At 41.4% G+C, this 24,996-nt stretch overlaps 1 protein-coding gene across 1 annotated transcript in view; it reads left to right on the top strand.

The window, feature by feature from the left end:
• The window catches only part of CPA6 (carboxypeptidase A6), a 116,059-nt gene extending 91,336 nt beyond the window's left edge, over window positions 1-24,723 (top strand). Inside the window, exons 7-11 of the mRNA XM_073329611.2 lie at window positions 9,903-10,013; window positions 10,269-10,359; window positions 16,613-16,815; window positions 22,693-22,777; window positions 24,536-24,723. Coding sequence (XP_073185712.1) covers window positions 9,903-10,013; window positions 10,269-10,359; window positions 16,613-16,815; window positions 22,693-22,777; window positions 24,536-24,723 — 678 coding nt within the window. The remainder of the gene's footprint in view (window positions 1-9,902; window positions 10,014-10,268; window positions 10,360-16,612; window positions 16,816-22,692; window positions 22,778-24,535) is intronic.
• The last annotated feature ends 273 nt before the right edge of the window (window positions 24,724-24,996 follow it).

A 24,996-nucleotide genomic window follows, 5' to 3' on the forward strand; every position in this document is an offset into this window, starting at 1 on the left:
CAGTTCAGGTTCGGTGGGGCCCTCTGGTGTTGAGGTTGCAAGTACTGGATTCAGTGCTGACACGGGGTCTGGTGTTGGTTGTTCGGCTGGTTCCGGTTCTGGGACTGGTTCCGTCTGGGTCTCTGGGACTGGATCCACTACTGCTGTTGCAGACATTGGCCTGGGGTCCAGGTCCATCACCTCTGACTGGGTCCTGATAGAAGTTTTCGGAACAGAGCTAGGCCTCACGGCTTGTTTAGCCTGGCTGCGGGTGACCATTCCCACCCTCTTGGCCTGCTTCACATGATTGGCCAAGTCTTCCCCCAACAGCATGGGGATGGGATAATCATCATAGACTGCAAAAGTCCACATTCCTGACCAGCCCTTGTACTGGACAGGCAACTTGGCTGTAGGTAAATTGAAAGAGTTGGACTTGAAGGGTTGAATCGTCACTTGGATCTCTGGGTTGATTAAATTGGGGTCCACTAAGGAAGCATGGATAGCTGACACTTGTGCTCCGGTGTCCCTCCACGCGGTGACCTTCTTCCCGCCCACACTCACAGTTTCCCTCCGCTCCAAGGGTATCTGGGAGGTATCTGGGCCTGTGGACCTCTGGTGTGATTCCGGTGCAATGAACTGTAATCTGTTGGGGTTCTTGGGGCAGTTGGCCTTTACATGCCCCAGCTCGTTACACTTAAAACATCGTCCAGCTGACGGGTCACTGGGGCGAGGAGGGTTGCTGGAGAACGGGGTGGTGGGACGATAAGGGGTCTGGAGGGTTCTTTTGGAGGTAGGTGGGGCTTTGGGTGGCCCCCGGTAATAGGGTGTGGTCTGGGGTGGTCCCTTCTGGTCTCCACTCCAACTGCGACCAGTTTTCTTCTTCTCTGCCACCTCCACCCATCTGGCTCCAATCTCTCCTGCCTCAATTACAGTTTTGGGTTTCCCATCTAGGATGTATCTTTCTATTTCCTCAGGAACACCCTCTAAGAATTGTTCCATTTGCATTAGGAAGGGCAAATTTACTGGAGATTCAACACTTGCTCCTGATATCCAGGCATCCCAATGTTTTACAATGTGGTAGGCATGTCGGGTAAATGACATGTCTGGTTTCCACCTTAGGGCTCTGAACCTCCGACGAGACTGCTCGGGTGTTATCCCCATTCTGACTCTCGCCTTGGATTTAAACAGTTCATACTTGTTCATGTGTTCTTTAGGCATTTCAGCTGCCACCTCAGCTAAGGGTCCACTGAGCTGCGGCCTCAGCTCTACCATGTATTGGTCAGTAGAGATGTTGTACCCAAGGCAGGCCCTTTCGAAGTTTTCTAAGAAGGCCTCAGTATCATCGCCTGCCTTGTAGGTGGGGAACTTTCTGGGATGGGAAGTGGTACCTGGAGAAGGATTGCTAGGGTTTGTTGGTATATTCTGCTGGGCCTTTATCCTCTCCATCTCCTCCACATGCTTCCTCTCTTTTTCCTTCTCCTCCAGTTCTTTGTCCCTCGCTTCCATAGCTCTCCTGTGAGCAGCCGCTTGGTGTTGTTCTGCCTCCCTTTCTTGTTCCTTCTTCAGCTGCATGAGTTCTATCTGTCTTTCATGTTCCCTTTGTCTTTCCTCAGCCTGAAATTTGGCTAATTCGAGCTGTAGTCGAACCGCGGATTTTGCCATTCTAACCTCTCTGTTTTTACTAACTTTACACCCGAGGTTTAGAAATAAACAAACAAAACTTGGCTGTAAAATTTTGCTGTGCTGGAATAGAATACCTATTCTCTGATAGTGATTGTCAGCCTACAGAAAAAGACAATTCCCTTGTCTCTGCTCTGGGCCCAAATTAAAGCAAAAAACCTCCAACTACTTGGAAACCTGCTTAACCAGCCCAAAGAAAAAGCAAATGGGTAGAACACACACCCCCTATTTACTTTTAGGAAGAAAAGAAAAAAAAACCTCTGGGTTGGAAGACTGTGAATTTCCCTGCAGGAGTTAAGTACCCTGCCTCCAGGCAAAGAAAACCTGCAATTCACAAGATAATCCCCTTTTGTCTCTGCTTGGCCACAAAGCAGAGAGAAACCAAGCTGCTTTCAGTTTCAAAGCTGCTTTCTGGACTTCCTAAAGATTCCTTTTTAAAATCTGTATTTCTAGTTCAAAAAATCTCAACTGGATCTCAAAATGATTTCAGGTTAATCCCACCACTATGCCACCATGTCAAGGTTCCTCCCCCACTCTGAACTCTAGGGTACAGATGTGGGGACCTGCATGAAAAACCTCTTAAGCTTATCTTTACCAGCTTAGGTCAAAACTTCCCCAAGGTACAAAATATTACGCCCGTTATCCTTGGACTGGCCGCTACCACCACCAAACTAATACTGGTTACTGGGGAAGAGCTGTTTGGACGCGTCCTTCCCCCAGAAATACTTCCCAAAACCTTGCACCCCACTTCCTGGACAAGGTTTGGTAAAAAGCCTCACCAATTTGCATAGGTGACCACAGACCCAAACCCTTGGATCTGAGAACAATGAAAAAGCATTCAGTGTTTTACAAGAAGACTTTTAATAAAAAAGTATTGGTCCAGTCTCGTTCTCCATGAATTCAGTGGCAAAACTTCCATTGATTTCCTTCGGGAATGCAGGATTAAGCCATGTAAAATATAATTATTTTATATTCTGAACGCTTTGTACAAACTGTAATGGAGAAAAATGACTAGTGGTTGACATACAAGTTGTATTTGTCATGGTGATGAGAATATATGTTTTAACACTTAGTATTTTTTCACTTTAATCATTATTTTGAGGATTAGATACACATTACAAAAGGCAGGTTGCAGAGTATGATACTGATAGAATATGAGAACAGAACATAAGAATGGCCATACTGGGTCAGACCAAAGGTCCATCCAGCCCAGTATCCTGTCTACTGACAGTGGCCAATGCCAGGTGCCCTGGAGGGTGTGAACCTAACAGGTATGATCTAGTGATCTCTCTCCTGCCATCCATCTCCACCCTCTGACAAACAGAGGCTAGGGACACCATTCCTTACCCATCCTGGCTAATAGCCATTAATGGACTTAACCTCCATGAATTTATCCAGTTCTCTTTTAAACCCTGTTATAGTCCTAGCCTTCACAACCTCCTCAGGCAAGGAGTTCCACAGGTTGACTGTGCACTGTGTGAAAAAGAACTTCCTTTTATTTGTTTTAAACCTGCTGCCCATTAATTTCATTTGGTGGCCCCTAGTTCTTACATTATGGGAACAAGTAAATAACTTTTCCTTATTTACTTTCTCCACACCACTCATGATTTTATATACCTCTATCATATCCCCCCTTAGTCTCCTCTTTTCCAAGCTGAAAAGTCCTAGCCTCTTTAATCTCTCCTCATATGGGACCTATTCCAAACCCCTAATCATTTTAGTTTCCCTTTTCTGAACCTTTTCTAATGCCAGTATATCTTTTTTGAGTTGAGGGGACCATATCTGTACGCAGTATTCAAGATGTGGGCATACCATGGATTTATATAAGGGCAATAAAATATTCTCCGTCTTATTCTCTATCCCTTTTTTATAGTATAGTAATATAGCGTAGTATAATAGTAACAGGGATGGTGTTCCTAACCTCTGCTTGCCAGAAGCTGGGAATGGGTGACAGGGGATGGATCACTTGATGATTACCTGCTCTGTTCGTTCCTGCTGGGGCACCTGGCATTGGCCACTGTCGGAAGACAGGATATTGAGCTAGATGGACCTTTGGTCTGACCCAGTATGGCTGTTCTTATGATACACCTTAGTGATTGTTTGACAAAATGGCAAAGGCCTCGTGGATGCCATCAAGACATAACATTTGACGGTAATACACAACCTGTCTTGTCTTGTTACAAATATAAAGCATAAGTTTGTAAAAAGAAAAATAGTATATGAGAGAAATATTTTTTAAGATAAAGAAATTATTTTGATGTCACTTACAGCAGTTCTACACAGGGGTAACTATTTATTTCATAGGAGTTACTTTTGATTTACACCAGTCAGAAAGCTTTACCTGGGTCCATTATGTTTTAAATCAGATGATAGTTACAAAGTTTTAAAATAAATCTTTAAAATGTTTTAAAAGAAACATTTTAAAGAGAAACACATGAATCATTCAAGTCAATTCTAAGACTCAACTTGATATTTTTAAAAGTACAGCTTTGGGACCATATTGATTTCCAAAACCTTTCACAGTGTCATTTCACAAGATAGCAAGCATCAAAACAAAACAGAGAAGTCTATCAACTGTTTGAAATTGGATGTTGCCTAAGGCACAGAGGAAGATGTGAGATCATTTTTAAGTCATTGCATTATTTCTCTTTTATAGTCACAGTATTACTTTTATTTACAAGGGAAAAAAACCTGTAAAATGCTGACTTGTCCCCAGCCCACAAAGGACCCACTGTCAGACACAAAATCTTTTTACAGGCACTTTGCTTTTCCAGACATAAGCAAAACCTACAAAACAGTTCCTCAGCACGTCGTGGGCTGTAGCTCCCAGGAGATTTTTCCTATTTGTCTCTTTCATCCTCTCCTGCTTCAGGGCCTCCTGCAGGATTCTTCCTTGTTCTTTTGACTGAGCCCTACTTCCCAGGGCTTTCTCCCTGGAGGCCTTTTTTCCCATTGCCTCCCCTGACAGCCTCTCCTGCTCCCTGTTTCTCTTCTGGAATAGCAGCCCCATGACTGCCACCCTGGAGCCTGGCTCCTTATTTAATGAGCCTACTCTGCTCTCCAGCCACAACCCAGCTTGACTACTCTCCTCCGCAGCTGGCCCTTGCCTTTCTCCCCTACCCCCCACACCCCCGTGTGAAAGCAGAGTTGACTGGATACTCAATAGCCAACAGCAGCTATACTCCCCTAAATAGCTAGCAGTTCATATTTTCTCGTTCTGCCCTGTGTCTTTCAGATAACGTAACAACACCTTTCTAATACAATCGCATTTCCCCCATATTTTTACTAAGTAACATAATGTAACTTTTCCCTTCCTTTATCAAAGCGCTTACGAACCCATAAAAAGTGATCAGTTACAGCACGCACATACTCCAGCTTTGTGGTCGTTTATTTGTTTAAGCTATAATGGCCAGTCAGTACTCTGAACAAAATCACTTCATTTGTCCAATCAGGGCCCTGAAGTATGTCCTTATTCTCAACTCTAGAACACAATTCAGAAATTCCTCTTCCTCTTTTTTCACTGATCCAAATTTTTGGCCATTCCTCTTTTAAATTTTTCTTCACTAGGCTTTTGAATTGCTGTTTACTCGAGGGTATTTCTGTGTCAGTCCTTCCATTTCTTATAGCACTTTTAGCTGCCTTGTCCACCATTTCATTCCCTGTTATCCCAGTATGTCCTGAGATCCAGACTAATGCTACATGTATCCCCATCTGTGCTAACTCTATTTAGCACTGTCGATTATTTGCAGTTAACTCACACTATTAACTCAAAAAAATTAATCGTGATTAAAAACTTAACTGCGATTAATCGCATTTTTAATTGCACTGTTAAACAATAGAATACCAATTGAAATCTATTAAATATTTTGGATGTTTTTCTACATTTTCAAATATATTGATTTCAATTACAACACAAAATACAAAGTGTACACTTCTCACTTGATATTATTATTTTTGATTACAAATATTTGCATTGTAAAAATGATAAACAGTATTTTTCAATTCGCCTCATACAAATATGGTAAAGTGCAACCTACAAATGTCGATTTTTTTTTTGTTACATAACTGCACTCAAAAACAAAACAATGCAAAACTTTAGAGCTTACAGGTCTTCTCAGTCCTACTTCTCATCCAGCCAACCACTAAGACAAACAAGTTTGTTTACATTTACGGGAGATAATGCTGCCCACTTCTTATTTACAATGTCACCAGTGAGAACAGATGTTTACATGGGACTTTTGTAGCTGTCATTGCAAGGTATTTATGTGCCAGATATGCTAAACATTCGTATGCCCCCTCATGCTTCGGCCACCATTCCAAAGGAGATGCTTCCATTCTCATGATGCTCATTAAAAAATAATGCAAAAATTAAATTTGTGACTGAACTCCTTGGGAGAGAATTGTATGTCTCTGGCTCTATTTTACCCGCATTCTGCCATATATTTCATGTTATAGCAGTCTCGGATGATGACTCAGCACATGTTGTTCATTTTAAGAACACTTTTGCTGCAGATTTGACAAAACGCAAAGAAGGTACCAATGTGAGATTTCTAAAGATAGCTACAGCACTCGACTCAAGGTTTAAGAATCTGAAGTGCCTTCCAAAATCTGAGAGGGACGAGGTCTGGAGCTTGCTTTCAGAAGTCTTTAAAGAGCAACACTCCGATGCAGAAACTACAGAACCCAAACCACCAAAAAAGAAAATCAACCTTCTGCTGGTGGCATCTGACTTAGATGATGAAAATGAACATGCATTGGTCCACACTGCTTTGGACTGTTATCGAGCAGAGCCTGTCATCGGCATGGACACATATCCTCTGGAATAGTGGTTGAAGCATGAAGGGACGTATGAATCTTTAGCATATCTGGCATGTAAATATCTTGTGACTCCAGCTACAATAGTGCCATGAGAACACCTGTTCTCACTTTCAGGTGACATTGTGAACAAGAAGCAGGCAGCATTATCTCCTGCAAATGGAAACAAACTTGTTTGTCTGAGCAATTGACTGAACAAGAAGGAGGACTGAGTGGACTTGTAGGCTCTAAAGATTTACATTGTTTTATTTTTGAATGCAGTTTTTTTGTACATAATTCTACATTTGTAAGTTCAACTTTCATGATCACAAGATTGCACTACAGTACTTGTATTAGGTTAATTGAAAAATACTATTTCTTTTGTTGTTTTTAGAGTGCAAATATTTGTAATAAAAATAAATATATGGTGAGCACTGTACACTTTGTATTCTGTGTTGTAATTGAAATCAACATATTTGAAAATGTAGAAAATATCAAAAAATATTTAAATAAATGGTATCCTATTATTAACAGTGCAATTAATCACGTGATTAACTTCAATTTATTTTATTAATTGCTTGGCAGCCCTAACTCTTATTGGAAATATAATTTTGTTGATTCGATTATTTGTACATATGGAGACAGTCTTTTTTATTGCCCTAAGGCCGGATAACTAGTCCAAAAAATGAACTAGAGAAATTCATGGAGGTTAGATCCATCAATGGCTATGAGCCAGGATAGGCAGCGATGGTATCCCTAGCCTCTGTTTGCCAGAAGCTGGGAAGGTGCAATAGGGAATGGATCACTTGATGATTACCTGTTCTGTTCATTCCCTCTGAAGCACCTGGCATTGGCCACTAGACAGGATACTGGGCTAGATGGATCTTTGGTCTGACCCAGTATGCCATTCTTATGTTCTTATGACTGCCACAGCTGGGCGTACATTCCAGATCCAGTTTCAGCCCCTAACTGCTTGGCTTCCCCCCTTTTTAATTCCTGTACCCAACCCAGGTGTGGCAGGGTGGAGCTAATTAAACAGGACTGGCTACCCCTTGGCTTCCTGGTCCTGCAAAGGGGGCAGGCCACCCTTTTACAACTATTCATATAATTTAAAGCATATGACCCTTTTCAGTTCACTTTTTAATTTTTTCTCTGAGTTTTCATCACAATTTCATTATGTACTGTATTTATATTTTATAAATATTATTTGGGTGCCCTACTGAGGAAGATTTTTGACATCCAAAAGCATTTTAGTGTGATTTTTAAGAAGTATGTATCATATTACATCAAACTGGTAATACAATATACATCACAACACTGCAGGTAAAAAACAGATCCTATGAAAGCACAATTACAGTATATGATTTGAAGCCTAAGAGCACTATACAGAAAACAAAAACTAGAGGCTACTTCAAACTCAATATCTTTGACATGGAAATCCTCATTATAGGGACAGGATCTCCACTATACTTGGTAGCATTTGGTAATGAGAAGAAAACATAAGATGGCAAAAAAAAGTCTATCCCTTCCCCAACTAAATCCTCTCTCCCTACAAAAAAGCCTCGAAGAGATGCTCAGTTGCTCTAACCCACATTTTGAGTTTGTTTCATTGCAATACAGAACTTTTACAGCATCTATAATTTCCCTTATCCTACAAAGACTTAAGCACCTGCATATCTTTACACGTATGAGTAGCCCCGTTTACTACAATTTGCATAAATACGCAAATGCTTAAGTCTAAAGGATCAGGGTCTTGGTTTTCTACGCCATCACTGCAGGAGTAAGCAAAGCCTTCCATTATGACAAAATTATCTTTTGCTAGTCCAGCAGAGCAGTGTTACTAATACAAAGATTTGTAACCATTTTGATGGGTAGCCTTGAAGTGGCTTTCTAATATTAACAAAGTTAGTATAGAAAAATGGTTCATAGAAATAACATGGTTGCTATAGAGGAAGAGTTGTGTCCAGTACCTCTGTCCCCAGACAAGTCCAATTATAGAACCATAGAAATGAAGGGGCTGGATAGGACCTCCAGAGATCATCTAGTCCATCCCCCTCCCCATGCTGCAGCAGGATTAAGCATACATAGACTATCCATGACAGGCATTTGACAAACTTGTTCTGAAAAACCTCCAGTGACAGGGATTCCACAACCTTTTTTGGTAATCTGTCGCAATGCTTACTTATCCTTACAGTTAGAAAGTTTTTCCTAATATCTAACCCAAATATCCCTTGCTGCGAATTTATGAGAGCATTCTTGTAGCTACATCACACAGAATAACATCCTTTGACTTCAATGGGAGCTTCACACTTGGAGCATCTGCAGGACCAAGCTGCATAGGTATTAAATTCCCTGACCTGATACTGTAGCCCTAGCATTTGTGAGTAACAATAATTTTAGCTCTCATCGGTTTTAAGTAAATCCTGCTCCTCCCACCACAACTCCTGTGTGGGCCTTGAGGACCTTCAGTAGAACGGAACTGATGTGGGTACATTGCACAGGGTGGTCAGATGCTGGGAGCATGCCTACGTTGCCTGCATTCAATGTGTTACGCTTTCTTCCCTCAAAGTTAAGCACAGGATTAAGCACTTTACTGCACTGAAGCCTGAACACTGGAGTTAATGCCCAGTGATGGTGGTAGTTACAGAAGGATTGCACACTTCTGCATACAATGGAGGAGAGTCTGTGGGGCTGGTGGAATTGCAGATACATAGACAAACCAGAACTCTGTTGAGGAGTGCAGAACATGCATGGGCTACTGCATTCCTGTGTCCAGCAGAGGGGAAGAATTACTTCCTCCACCTTCAATTACTGGTCCAACCTATGGTACGCAGGCTTGGTGCAGGGTACAGGATTTGCCCAATTGTAAGTGGAGAAGTAATTTGGGTTGATGATTTTTAATTTAAGAGATCTTTATCTCACATACGATGTGACCTTCATCGTTTGCCTTTTGATACCTTTTCATATATTATGACCTCACCAATATTAGGTGCTATCATCAGCTGGTGCAAATCAGCATAACTCCATTGACTTAGTGTGAGCTAAACTGATTCATGCCAACTGAGGATCTGGCCCATTGACTTTTAGCTCCTTCGCCCAATCATCTCACTAATGCTCAATGCACTTGTTTCTGTTTAGAGCAAGCAGTTCCAGTGTTTTCCTGTCTGTCTGAAACTAACTAACAATAGGATGGTCTCCTTTTGAAAATCTTTTCTGAATATATTCTCATTACTGTGTTGCTATTAGTCTCATTTATGGACAGACAATACTCCATTCAAGCACAGTTGTTGGAATAGCAGTAATGCAATAAGGCCAACCTCCTGTTACAGAAGTAAACCCTCCAGTACTACTAACTGCCTAAAGCCATGTGACTGGCTTAGCTAATCACTATACTTACTTTTCAAACCCTTTTATTATAGAAACTACTTCTATTTTACTTCCGCCTTTAGGCTCTTCAGACATATCAGAGTGATCCCGCCATGAGAAGGATGCTAAATCAGCTGTATTTCTACATCATGCCAGTATTTAATGTGGATGGATACCATTTTAGCTGGACCAATGTAAGTAGTTCGGTTAATGTTTCTGAAAACATATTAAAATCGAAAAGATGGAATGATTATAGATAGAAGTCTCATTTGAATGCTGTAATGATCTGATTCATCACTTTATTATATCTGACCTAAGGATATAATTGACTTGCAAGAAAGTTAAAATATTGCACTGAGCATCTTCAACATAGATGATTTGTTACATATACATAGTTGTTTTATCAACATGTATTCAATTATTTTCATTATTTTAAAAATTATAACTAGGATCGATTTTGGAGAAAAACAAGGTCAAAGAACTCACAGTTTCGGTGCCATGGTGTAGATGCTAATCGTAACTGGAAAGTGAAATGGTGTGGTAAGTCTGGAAATAAGCTGAATGTGGATAACTATGTCATCCTGCATTTAACTGTCCAGAGCACTGAATAGATTAGAACATTCTACAGCGGCCGTAGCCTCTCCATAGTTAAGATTGAAGCTAGCATCCCATTGGCTAAACCATGGTTCGTGAGCCACACGCGGCTCTTTTACAGTTAAAGTGCAGTTCATGGAGCACCGCTGCCGCCCCCATTCTCCATGTACCAGACTGGCGGGGGGAGCTCAAGGCGTCTGCCCTGCAGCAGGGTGATGGGGCTAGGATCTTCGGCCAGAGATGACTGGTGCCTGCTGAGAGTGGGAGAGCACAATTTAAAGGTTTGCTCCCGCCCCAACAGCTTAAGTCACGCCCGCCTCCCATACCCTCAGCAGCTCCTCCCTGCAGCTCCTAGCTGTTTGCCGCTGCCTCTCCACCCAGAGCTAACACCTGGGAGCTGCAGGAAGGGGCCACTACTTTAACTCTGTGGGGAGAGGCAGCAGCAAAAGCAATGGCTCTCCCTGCAGCTCCCAGCTGTTTGCTGCTGCCTCTCCCCATGGTCGCAGCTCCCAGTTTGCCAGTTCCAGCAGCTGCCATGCAGGGAGGGGGTCCTGTGGCACCATGTGACTGAGTGGGGCCAGCAAACCCTGGCAAAAATCTTGGGGGGCACATGACCCATGCATGGCAGCTGCTGGAACTGGCAAACTGGGAGCTGCAACTATAGGGAGAGGCAGCAGCAAACAGCTGGGAGGGGGGTCTTGGGGCTTCAGCCCCACAGGGCATGCCTGCCAGGGCTCGGGGCTTCAGCAGTAGTGGGGCGAGAAGTGCCCGGCTGGCACGCCCCCACTCTTGAACTTCTGAAGGTTGTTGTTTGTGGCTCAGAGGATCAGTAAGTTTGGCCACACCGCATTATATTGTAAGCTTGATTGTGAATGTTCCTCCTAACTTCTCAAAAAAGAAACCAAGTTTTCTGAAATATCAGGTGCCACATCTCACCCCAACGTAGAGTTTTTCTGGGAAATTTGGTAAAAGCGGAGAAAGAAGTTTTAATGTTAGGAGTATGCACTAACTGCTTTGTACTATTCCAGTGATGCAAAGGAGCTGTAAACCCAGTTTAAGAAGCTAATTAAGCCAGTTTTACAGCTGTCTTTGTGGTGCTGGAATGAGCTAGTATACAATGGTAAATGTGGCTCATGGTGTTATCTAATCTGTTTGTTTGTTGTTGGTTTTTAATTCCTAACTTTTTTTATTTATGTTTCTAAAATGTTTTGGCTAAGAGACTTCAGATGTTTTGCTGGCCGTGGTGACACAAAGTATTTAGTATTAAGGCCATTTAGTATTTCAAGGGGGCTATTAGTGGAGGTTTATAAAAGAAATGAAGAGCTACTTTTAATTGTATATAGAGATTATTTTAAACTCTATTATATAAATATTTATAATAGAAACTGACCTAAATTTTGCATAAATATAGATAAAGTTCAAAATAATGAATTATAGCAGATTATTAGAAATGGACCCCTTGAGCTGGAAATGGCATTTTATAATCTTTACACTTGTAAATGAGCATATATACATTCAAGTAGTGGTGCAGTAGGTAGGACATTAGACTGGGGCCTAGAAGACTAAGATTCTCTTCTTGTCCGTTGTGTGGCGTTGGGCAAGTCTCTTCACCTGTGTTTCCTCTCCCTCTGAATTGCCTATTTAGACTGTAAGTTCTTAAGAGCAGGGATTGTTTCTCATTATGTATTTATACAGTGCTTAGCACAACATAAGAACTTAAGAATGGCCATACTGGGTCAGATCAAAGGTCCATCTAGCCCAGTATCCTGTCTTCCAACAGCAGCCAATGCCAGGTGCCCCAGAGGGGATGAACAGAACAGGTAATCATCAAGTAATCCACCCCCTGTCGCCCATTCCCAGCTTCTGGCAAACAGAGGCTAGGGACACCATTCCTGGCTAATAGCCATTGATGGACCTATCCTCCATGAACTTATCTAGTTCTTTTTTGAAAGAATGCCCTAAATCTGGGGGTCTGGTCCATCTTGGAGCCTGTAAATGCTACTGTAATACAAATAATAAAAATAGTTTCATTACTTCAGCGAGACTAGTTGCATGAGGAAATGCTCAGACACTGCTAGGAGGAAGGGCTCCACAGTCTGCCCTCTAGTGATTTGTTGTCAAGTGACTTGGTCAATGAAAGAATTCTTCCATCAGCCTAGCACTGTCTACATGGAGACTTAGGTCATCTTAACTGTGTCCATCAGGGGTGTGGATTTTTCACACCCTTGAGTGATGTAGCTGGGTTAATCTAATGTTCTAGTGTACATCACCCCGAAGTGGACCACTTACTCCACTGGGGGTTGGTATAGGAGCAGCTACAACGGGTCAATGCAACTTGAGAATCCCGCATGTAGGGGAGAGAGATTCCCAGAACTGACCCCCAGATTTAGGGCAACTTTAGGGTATAGATGCAAAGCCGAATTAATCCAAAAATACAGCCTATGCTGTTGCATCATTCTTTGCTTAAATTCATGACCACCAGCCACAGACATTTTGAAAAACAAATGTATGTGCACAAAAGAAACTATTGCTTTCACGTTGGAGCGGGCAGTTCTCTTGTCATGTCCCTGGAGGAATATTTTATTTTATCTTATCACATTATTAATACCCTCACACATTTTTTCAGTTCCCAGTTGATCTCTCTCAGTTTCCCTTAACTCCCTTGCCCCTCACCCCTGCATTGAAATACAAATACCTGTTCCTGGGTTCTGGAAGACATTTGTCTTTTCTGAATGAGTGAAATCTTTCTTTTCTATGCAGAATGGATTTGTTATCCTATAACAATGCTATCTGGACTGCTTTGTGTATTATGACTATTATTTATTTAGTTCCTGCAATGTCCTTTGCCCTGTACAGAACAAAACCAACATATCCCTGCCCTGATGGGCTTATAGTTTAAGAAGTTGGAATTCATTCCCCATGTTCATTCAGTCCTGCTCCTCACTCCACCAAATACACAGACTGCTCTCCAATGAGACCCCAGTCGATCCTTAAAGGGACTTCTATACAAATAGCAATTTACTGATCTTCAGAACATCTCTTTGAAGAAAATATTTTTTCAGAAACAAAAACTGAGACTGATTAGAAGTTCAGTATTTTGCCCAAGGATAAACAAATCAGTCCACGAAAGAGACAAAATTAGAACTTCGAAGTTCCTTACTCCAAGTCACATGCTCAGTCGTCTCACTACACTGACTGAAGTGGAGATGAAGGAGGATTATCATATTTCCATGCTTACATTGTCCCGATCTGTTCTGCGCTGTGAATTCTCATAAGGTAGATTCTAAAACCTCTTAATTGGGTAAGTTGTGCTTACAGTTTGCAGGCAGGGTTTGAAATTCATATAGGTGCCTCTGGGCAGGTACATTGTGAGCACAAATCCTATTTTTTGGGTTGTGCCTGCCCCTGTGTGACACCCAAATGGCTGGGTACCATGAGTTTCTTCTTTGAATTAGGTGACACTGCTGTGCCACCTTCTTTCCCCCTCTCTTCTAGTGTAGGTCTTTGATGCTATATTTTACTCTGTTGCTTTGTATTCTGTGAAGACTTAAAAAGGAAATTTATCAGTGATCTTAGTAAATTTCATTTTGCAGTCTGTGGCTCACGGGAAACACAATTATTTAAGTTAAAGTATGGGGTGGGTAACCAAAAGCAGCACTAGACGCGGCAGCAGTTTTAAAGTATAGCATGTACAGATTGCAAGCTCTTTAGGACAGGGAGTCTTATTATGTGTGTGTCTATAACACCTAGTATAATGGTCTCCTGATCCTCATGCAGATCCATCAGGCACTATTGAGAGTACAAATAATATTTTTAAAAATGACTAGGCAAATACTTAGGGACAAATCCTCATCTCATAAACCAAACATAATTTAAAGAGCTTCACTGACACTTAGCATAGGGAACTGACAGTTGGGGGCAGAATTTCCACCTAAAGCCTGCCACATAGCTGGGCTGTGGAGAAGATTACTTCATACTAGCAGAAGTAGGAGGTGCAAGCAAGTTTGGGGCTTATGCTGTTCCTTATCTCACCCTCAATCCCACCTCAGTGCTTCTGTACGAAAATGAGCTGTATTCATTTCAACACTTCCACACAGTGTGAACGCAGCGTTTCCCGTTTATTTTGGGCCTTGCACATCTGCAGTGTGCTCTGGAGGATTTGGCTGTCTCAGTAAAACACTGCAGGATTCAAAAATCAGGCAGATGGTTGACATTCACTGTATTTCTGTTTTCTCCTTGTGACTGTAGCTTTGACTCTTAATAGTAGATGTTTACTGTATTTCTTTCCCACCCCACCCCTCTCCCCATTCTGTCTGTAACTTTGAAGAACTTCCAGTGTGGAAAGTCGTAGTGAGCTCATTGTATTATCCAAAGTCATTCATTTACAGGACAACTTCATTATAAAGAGAGTTTAGAAAAATCTATTCTTATACAGAGAGAGAAACTAGAGCCTGCTCTTCATCCTGTTTTCTGCACTGGTCTATGTGAGGGAGGAGCCTTCTTCAGGGTTGGTCAGTCAGCAAGTAGGCATTACTAAAACTAATTTATTGTATAGCTATAAGTTCATCTGGAAGCAGGGGTTACATCTTGTTTTCATTCATTATGGACAAGATTTCTGTCTGGCAATGAAGGCATAGTCATGTCACGCCACTATTGAAATGTAGATTAAAGAGAGAAACCTAAAAATGCATTACCTTAAAAGTAGATCTGTTCTTCAAAACAATTTTCCTACAGTAAAGAACTCTGAATAAGAACAGTTTTTTACCATTGCCTATTTTGGCAAAAGTTGTGCAAAAAATTTGAGGGGTTTCACAGAGAGATTGTTTTAAATAAAAATACCAAACAAACAATCTCAGTAGTTTCACAAAGGTTTGGGTTTTTTTTAAAATGGGGACACAGATTTTGCCTAAAACTAACGCACCAGGCTAGACATTTGAGGTTTTTCTCCAACATACTAGAATGTCCAGGGTGGCAATGAGCTGCCAGTGGCACCTACACCAGCCACCCCACCTGATTGTAGGGGGACAAGACTAGGAAAGAGGGCCATGTCCATGGATCCCTTATGCTAGTGATTCCAGACTTCTGGAACAGCCCCTTGGGATTATATAGACTAGCCTTCAGGCTGTTCTAATTTATGCCAGGGACCAAGGAGGCTGTAGGATCAGGAACTGTGAAAGTCACTTCTGTACCCACCCTCCTGAGCTGTACTGAGGACTTCTTAGCCTCAGCTCAAGTTCTGGGCTTAGCCGGAGGTAGATGAAGTCTGTTTTCACATGACAACTACACATTTTAACAGAGAGCTGCAGAGCAATAACACCATGACTATCATATTCCTTGCTACTGCCAGGGTCTGAAACACTTTTTTCATAAATTTCTTTTGTATGGTAAGTATCTTTCACTTTAAGTGGAAGGAAACCGGGGCTTTGCAGGAATCCTTAATATGAAATATAATAGGAATAGCTACTCAGCTTGATACCTAAAATGTGATGGCACTTACTGAAGTGAAGAAGAAAACTATCAGCCCCAGCTGCAGATTCAAAAATGAATATAGCTCTAAGATCATGGACTTGAAAAGATAGCTGTACTTAGGCAAACATGGGTACGCAGTGGTTATGGTGAGGGCAGATGGTTTGCTCCCTGCAGAACAGATGGCCACCAAGTCATCTAAGTCTCAAGAGCATCCTGTCTCAATGTCTTGTCAAATATTACAACTACAAGAAATAGCTGTCTTCCAGAGTCCCAGAGAGTTTGCACTTTCTTGTTATTTCATCTCCACTTACAGCATTCAATGAATCATGAAAATAAACATCTCTCCAATAATAAACAGAATAATCCCATCAGATCCTTATAATCCTACTGGAAACCGTGAAATTCAGTTTGCCGTGAAGAATGGAAGTTCTGAATTGTTCAGTGTATTTCTATGTGCCAGTTGCAATTCCAGTTTCCTGGGGGAGGCCTGTGTCATCTTTGTGCCAAGGCTATATGCCTACTGGATAAAAATGCATTCTATTCCACTGATCACTTGGCTGTTTGCTTCCATTAATTCTTTTCAGATAGCAGGTTCTCTGTGTTTTCAGAAGTAGGATGGCAATTTGTGTGCTGTTTTTTAGGCTTCTCCATAAGCATAAGGTAAGCCAGAATTGGACCGTTACATGCTGTTTGTGAACATTCACGGCTATTTTTCTTTTTCAATGTGTAGATGAGGGGGCGTCCTTTCACCCATGTGATGATACATACTGTGGTCCCTTTCCCGAGTCTGAGCCTGAAGTAAAGGCTGTAGCTCACTTTCTTCGCAAACGCCGGAAACAAATAAAAGCCTATCTGTCTTTTCATGCATATGCTCAGATGTTGCTGTATCCATACTCCTACAAGTATGCAACAATTCCAAATTTCAGCTGTGTGGTAAGTGCAATAGTTCTTGCAGATTACACACCCTTATATGCTATTTCTGTTATTGTTTAGAGAGCAGACATGGTTCTCCAATACTTCATATTTAGCAATATTTATTCAGCTCTATTTACAGTGTTATACTGGTTATGTAACCTTTATTCTAATTGAATTAATGGTGACTCACTTAGAATGGGATAGTTTCTTACATCAATCTCTATGAAGTAATTTATAGGCTAATCAGTGGAGTTTTAATTAGTGTTATCATAAATTATTAAATATTAACAGAAGCTGTTACTAAATCCCCATGCACCTAGCTGAAAGTCTATATCCCTATATGTTTAAAAGAACTGAAGAGGTATAAATACTTGACAGAAAAAAGGTTTGATATTTTAAAGTTTCAACTTAACAAAATAGAAATCTTTCAACTATTAAATTTCATCCAGAAATAAAGCTTCTAACCCTTAATATTGCAGCTTACTGAGATAATACTGTTACCCCCTTTGATTTCAGCAATCAGCCAATATTTAAGGTTTAATTTAGGAGAAATTGATGATGGAGTCAGGGTTTTTTTTGATGAAATCCTGTTTATTTACAAAGCTTTTATACAAAGTCCTGTTTCCCAGACTTTGTATAAAATTAAACAGGGGACAGTTTCTCTGCTTACAGTAGCAAGCCTCTTTTCAGCCAGCACTCTGCCCAAAGATCTCTCCCTCTTAACTTTCTCTCAAGGGCACATTACTGGTTCTTCTCATGAGGTCCGCTTCTGTTCACAGACACAATCCCCTCCACCAAATAATACCCACCTGCTGGATTTGCATTTAGTACCCCACAAAATCCCCTCCACCCACGTAGCTCAGCTTCTGACCAGCCTTTCCCAATGCCTATTTTTTGGATTGTTGCTCCTACTGTTTCAACTATCTTACTCTGAAAAGGAGCTTAACAGCTCCTAACTTTTATCCTGAATGAAGGGCACTATCATACTCACCAGCTTCAGTTAGGTTTTACCCCTCCTCCATCATAATACAGTACAAACTGAATTCTCCTCATTGCATGGATCTGCAGTATGGATTGAGGGGCTCAGCAGCATTTCTTTTGGGGGGTATTAGGATGATTAAAAGACATAGTATCAGGAAAGATCTGTTAAGACTTAATTGTTCCAACTCCTGAAAATGTCCTGTGTCTGATGTCATGCTTGGGAAGGGGAGCTAAAAATGAGGATTATAGGGAGTTGCAGCATGACCAAACATTTCATTTACAATGCATCATTCAGTAATTCATGATAGTGAATGAATCATCTTTTGATTCCGTGAAGGGAGATTAGGGTCTAGAGGGAAGTAGTCACTATCAATAGATCAAGAACATGAAACTCTAATATTTCATCTGGAGAACAGAGAAAGCAAACCTATCTTCAAGAACTGGCAAGACAGCAGAAGGAAAAAATATGGTATTAGGAAGAACTGGTCTTCCAATGCCAAAAAGAAAATTACAGAATATCCTGATGGACACCTCTGGAATGAAGTGAGAAAGTAGCAGGCAAAGACAGAAGCAGACAGTGGGTCAAAAAATTAATTCTTGCAAACGAATCTTAAAGTCTAGGCTTTTACCCATCAGTAAATCTTTAATGCATCTTGTTCTAATCATCTGGCTTCTTCCATTCTGTGTTGAGGAACCCTGGCCCACTCTCTACCCTTCCCATCTGTAGCATTTAAATCAGAGGAAGTCGGTTTGACAGTTATGGGTCTGTTCATTGGATCAGTGGAAGCCTTTCCACTGACTTCACTGGACCTTGGGTCAGGCCTTTTAAGAGCCAGGGACAGGTTAAGTGGAGCAGATACCTGGAAAAGCAGCCAAAGACACTGTTAGCAATAACCTCCAATTAGGAGCCAACATCTCTGGACAATTATGGCGTTTATTAATGTTCCACTGACATCCTGGCCTTTACGTCTGTTTGCATTTCAATCTCACTACCTCCTTCAATGTTTTTTTGGAAGAGGAAAACAAACAAAAAGTACTTTTGTATTGGTGGGCCAGTTCAACACAAGCAGTAAACACAGGAGAGAAGCATAGTGAAATGGAAGAGTCAAGCTGTTGGTAGTTTTATTAAGGTTCTGGTGTATGAACAGAAGTGAACCCTTGCCAAGAAGCCTGAGTCACCAGTGTGACAGTACTATCACAGAGAAGGGAATTTGTGCAGAATGGATGGTGCTCACAGTATAATATCATTTGTATTTTTTTAAACCATCATTTTCCAAACCCATCAGCATTTATGCTTTAGGGCAGGAGTTTGACCATCTTAACACATTGGCATGAGTGTGGGCAGCCCAAAAGACTGTGCACATTATGTGAATGTAGCTTCATACTATTTTGCCTATAGCTAAAGGGTTGTGCAATTGCCCGTTTAGCTTCAAGATGTATTGATTTTCAATATTTAAAATATATACCATAATCAAATATGGTAAGGTTTCAGCTCGCTTGAACTTTTGTGAAGAGCTGTACTGAGGTAGAAAACAGAATTATAATGAAGCTTCTGTCCCATTTATCTCTCTCCTGTGGTTGACCGAAAAAGTTTTATTGGTCTAGATGGATTTCATGCATTGAGGTTGGCCAGCAAGTGAATGCTGTTCCGTGGGCCTCCACATGCATGAGGGGTTAGGAACATTTAGTGTAAATAGGGTCCTTAATTATTCCTGAGCAGAAAGCAAAGATGCTTCTGTCCAGTTCACTACACATTAGTGTGCTGCTGTTTCAGTTAAAGTGGTAAATTATTCAGTGATGCTTTGAAACTGGAGTGCAGTATATTGCTAACAACGTGCATAGATATTCTGCTCTAATTTAGACAACTCCCTTATTAAGTTTCAGTTGAAGCCAGTTATGTTAAGATCATTAAAGGGAAGTTGTACTTCAGTTATCATTTGGTAAATGTCTGCACCAGTTATTTCAATCTGTAGCTTTTTTTTAAAAGTTTAATTTACTAGCCATATTTTTTCTATACAATCCTGTGTTTCAGTATTCACAGTCTACTTTCCTGAAATCTGCTAATATTGCAAGTTCTCGGGGCCTGCTCTTGAAAGATGCTAGGAATTGTGGTTGCTCAGCACCATTCAGGATCAGACCTATATAGCATATGAAGCATTTCAAAATTGTTCCCTTCCTTCTCTGTGCGTGGCACAAACAGCTGAAGTGAACACATTGCTGGTAGCCTGAGAACTGTGTACTCACTACATCCAGCTGTTTGTTTCCCTTATATTGGAAGCATAGTATGGTAATTTACCATGGACCTTCACTCAGTTGCCATATCTGAACAGGAATCAGTATATTATCATCCTACTTTTAAAATAATATTGCAGTAGAATTTCTCCATAAAGTTTTCAACAGGTTTTTGGGTTGGTTTATTTTGGGGGGGGGGCGCCATTATTTGAGATACAGGTCCTTGGAACCTTGAAATTGAAACCTATTTCCTTATCAATATTTTCCTCCCTTCCATGACATACATTCTGGTGTGGTGTTGTAAGATTATTCGTTGGTGGTAGGTCACCCATATGAAACCATAGCATTTTCCCACTCCCCTATGTGTATTTCAGATCGTGGATTGCAAGTACATATCAGAGGAGAAATAGGCCCAAGTGGCACCCCCACCCTCTTTCACAGATCTCAAAGAACAGCATTTAGCTGGGGGTCTCTGTATTTTGGGGTAAGTGGTTGGGCAGGAGCGGAGCTAGGAAATGGCCAGTCTACACAGGCTCACTCCCACCTCCAAACCTGTTGAATTTCTCACAGGAGCTCATTATAGCATTAACTTCATTTCCTAGCTCTATATGTTCTCTTTCCCCCTTATGGGGCTGGGAGAGAAACGAGCACAGGCTGGGAACCTCTTGCAGCACAGTTCTTCTACTACAAACCAACAGAGGCAACTATAAACCAAAAAAAGACCACCTGAGGGATTCTAAATGAGTGTACTAGAATTTCTTCTAGGATAAAAAACAGTTTCTGCTCCAGTGAAAAGCCACATAGAGGCCGAGCTCCATGCCCAGTCCAAAACAAGTTTTGTATAACCCTACTTGTTGGGCCAAAAAAAATGTGACACTGAAACCCATATGGGGAATCATTAAACAATTACAGCCCATGCTTGGTGGAGAACACATCCTGAAAGAAGTCTTCCCATCTTCTGGCCTTCAAACACGCCCCCATAGTCCAAGATTGTCATTTAGAGCCACATAGGTTACTACCGGACCGGACTACTTTCACTTCTGATAGTGGGGGGGTCCTGTGAGCCATTGAACCAAATTGTAAGCCATGTATAGAATGGAAACTACTACGAGTCAGGGGCTGCTGTAGCACCCCCCACACTCCTAGTTCCAGCACTTATGATTGCCAGGTCTCCTACATTATCTAAGCCATCTAACCCTTGCACCAGTTCAGATCCTGGACAAGCCTGCAGTGTAACAGCATGTCATCCCACTCCTGTCTGTTTTCTAGCCACAGACTACTCAGAGACTTTCTGGGCAAATACCTTGTGCAATTTATTTACAGTGTTCCCCCCGCAACCCTTACAAACTTGCACAGGTCAGTATTTACAAGCATATAATCCTCCACACAGCCAAGGAGTGGAGAGACAGAAGGACACCCCCCCGAGGCTCTTTCCTGGCTCTGATTCTCAAAAGCTTTCCAGTATCTCTCTTCCTCCCCCGCCCCACTTTCCTGTGACTTTTATACTTTTTGGGCTCATGGGTTAATTAGTCATAGCTCTTTATAGTCCATCCCCAATATCAATTAGGCACAGCTTTGCCCCTCCCATTTACTCCAGAATAATTTAATTGATGATCCAGTGATCAGAGTTATAGTACAGCTGCCGTTGCCCAGCACTCTGTTACACGTACTCTCCCCTCCATCATCCAAGTCATTAATGAAAATATTGAGTAGTCACCAGACCCAGGAGAGACCCCCCTGGTACCCTTCCTCCTCATTTGACAGTGAACCATTGATAACTATTCTTTCAGTGCACATTTTCCACCAATCATGTACCCACTTTATAGCAATTTCATCTAGACACCATTCCCTAGTTTGCTTATGACGACACATTGGACTGTGTCAAAAGCTTTACTAAAATCAAGATGTTCACATCTACTGCTCCCCGCCCCCATATATTAGGCCAGTAATCCCAACAAAGAAGGAAAGGAGACTGGTTTAGCATGATACTGACAAATCCATGTAAGGTATTTCTTATCACCTTATTATCCTCTAGATGCTTATAAATTAACAATTTGTTCAAATATCTTTCCAGGTATCAAAATTAAGCTGACTGGTCTATAATTCCCTGGGTCCTCTTTGTTCCCCTTTTAAAAGATAGGTGGTATCTGGGACTTTGAGTCTGCCATAAGTTCTTGAAGATAATGGTTCCAAGATTGCTTCAGCTAGTTCCTTAAATACCCTAGGATGAACTTCAGCAGTCCCTGCCAACTTGAATACATCTAACTTATCTAAATATTCATTAACAAGTTCTTTCCCTATTTAACCTGGTGTTCCTTCCCCCTTGTTGTTATATTAATTGTTAAGCATCTGCTCACACTTAGTTTTTGCATAGAAGACCAATGCCTATTTTGCTTCAAACACCTCAGCCTTCTTGGTGTTGTCTATTATTAGCTCTCCTTCCCTGAAAAGGAGTGGACCTACACTTTCCTTCATCTTTAATATTGTCTCTTTGAATAACTGCCAGATCTCCTGAAAATATGGTAACCTGGGCTCCACAGGACCATAAAACCTAGTATTGCAGTAGGAGGATCATCAAACCTAGTACTGCATTAGGAGTAAGCGTTCTGTAGTTGAAGTTCTAATCCTATTACAGAAATTAATGTGAAGTCTAATGTATTTATTTTTTCCTCCCATACACAGGAAACTGCAGCTTATAATGCTGTTAATGCTCTTCAGTCCGCTTATGGTATAAGATACAGATATGGCCCTGCTTCTAGCACTTTGTGTAAGTTTCTCTCAAACTGGTTTATTACTTTGACCTAGCTATGGTATATGGGGCTGCTTGTACTATAACAAAGGAAGCAAATCTTGTCTAAAGTGAACTTTGATCAAATTGTGGCAGGTGGGGAAGGTGTAACTGGTTAAATCCACCTGCAATGGCAGAGATAAATATAACAGTTTCCAGAGAGAAAAGACAGACAGACACAAGGAACATGTCCAGTGAGCTGCAGTAAATTTTAACATACATAAAGATCAATAGAAAACTTCAAAACAGGATATTTAACAGTTAAATCTTGAGACTGAGAGAAAAATAATTCATAGTAAACATTTCCATGCTCTCACTCTCTGCTCTTGTAACTGAGATATCATTGCACATGCTGTTCATTCAGAAACTGAGGTGACCTTTTTAAAAGCTGGGTTTAGAATACTGCAGTTTCTCATTGGGAATAAGAAATAGCAAGCGCATCTGTATTTGGAAATCTTCTTTAAAAACAAAAAAAGATTAAATTCAAATGCTTATTCTTCCCCCAAGGGCAAAGGTTCTTTAAAGCTTGGCTTTTAGCTAACAATGTCAGCTGAGCTCTCTCAGGAGGTTAGTAAGGGAAAAGTTCAATAGTTTTCTACAACACCACATAAACTTTTCACTCGGATCCTTTGATTCATAATCATTTGAAGACTGAACATACTCAGTTAGGACAGGCTTAAAACAGCATTTTATAAACATAGTAAGATAGTTTTCTTTATCTCCTCTGCTACTGATACAAATGTGTTCGGTAAAGCATTTTTCACCTTTCCTCACAACTTACTCTCTCTTTGTGCTTAGTCCTTCAGCAGGGTGATAATCTTGTTATAACCATACAGTCTTTTGCCATGTCACAAGTATAGCACTGGGATTTAAGGGTTAGGATCATGATGAAGAAAATAGGCTATAAAAGAAAAATCTTTATCTAAGTATATGATAATTAACACATAGAGCATAGGTGGGCAAACTACATCCCGTGGGACCATCCTGCCCAGCCCCCAAGTTCCTGGCCTGGGAGGCTAGTCCCCAGCCCCTCCCCTGCTGTTCCCCATCCCCTGCAGCCATGCGGGCAGCGCTCTGAGTGGCGGGGCTGCCTGCTCATGCAGGGCAGCATGGCAGTGTGTCTGGCTCTGGCCAGGCAGAAGCTAGACATGCTGCTCTGAGCGGCATGTTAAGGGGGACGGTGGGGTTGCATAAGGGGAAGGTGGTCCTGGGGGGCAGTCAGGGGACAGGGGGCAGTTGCATGGGCAGAGGTTTGGGATGGGACAGTAATGGGATGGGGAGAGGTCAGGAGACAAGGAGCGGGGGGGGGAGGGGTTGGGTGGGTCAGGGGCCAGGCTGTTTGTGGAGGCACAGCCTTCCCTACCCGGCCCTCCATACAGTTTCACCAAAAAGTTTGCCCACCCCTGCTATAGGTGTTCAGCAAATGAGGTAGGAGAAAAGAGAATGGAGAGAAAAATATTCCTGGTGTGAAAGTCTTCTTACATAAAAGATAATTATTAGATTTTTCCCATGTTAACTGTGGGCCTAATCATATATGCTGCTAAGCTCCTTCCATGAGATATTGGATGCCCATGAACTTCCCTGGGAGATGAGGGTGCTCAGGGCCTTATCCTCCAAGGTGTTGGAGGATAAGGCCCTGAGTTGTAAGTACTCACTAAGAGTCTTAAGTACAATATTATAACAGTATATTTCTTTCAACAAGACAAACAGATCATGATACTTTTTTTTCTTCCCCAGATGTGAGCTCTGGTAGTTCTATGGACTGGGCCTACAAAAATGGCATCCCCTATGCATTTGCATTTGAGCTGCGTGACACTGGCCATTTTGGATTTTTACTTCCTGAAACTCTGATCAAACCCACTTGTACAGAGACCTTGCTAGCAGTTAAAAATATAACTATGCATTTGCTAAAGAAGTGTCATTGAGAGTTATATTTGGGATCCAGAACTTAGCTAATGTTTTACTTCAGGTGTTTATTAAATAGACACTGTCAAGTCATTGCAATTCTAAATCTGACATTTTAAAACTAGCTCACAGTAGAAAATGTGGTAATTATTCTACCTTGGAGGGTTGGGAGGTGAAAATCCTTTCAACTTCTACACTGCAAAAGTCCTAGTAAGTTAATGTATCACATCAGTGGTTTGTTCACAGCTAAATACTCTGTCCTTATTAGGGATGTATGCTAAGGTCTTGATTCT

The sequence above is a fragment of the Lepidochelys kempii genome, chromosome 2, assembly GCF_965140285.1.
Source record: "Lepidochelys kempii isolate rLepKem1 chromosome 2, rLepKem1.hap1, whole genome shotgun sequence".
Taxonomy (NCBI): Eukaryota; Metazoa; Chordata; order Testudines; family Cheloniidae; genus Lepidochelys; species Lepidochelys kempii.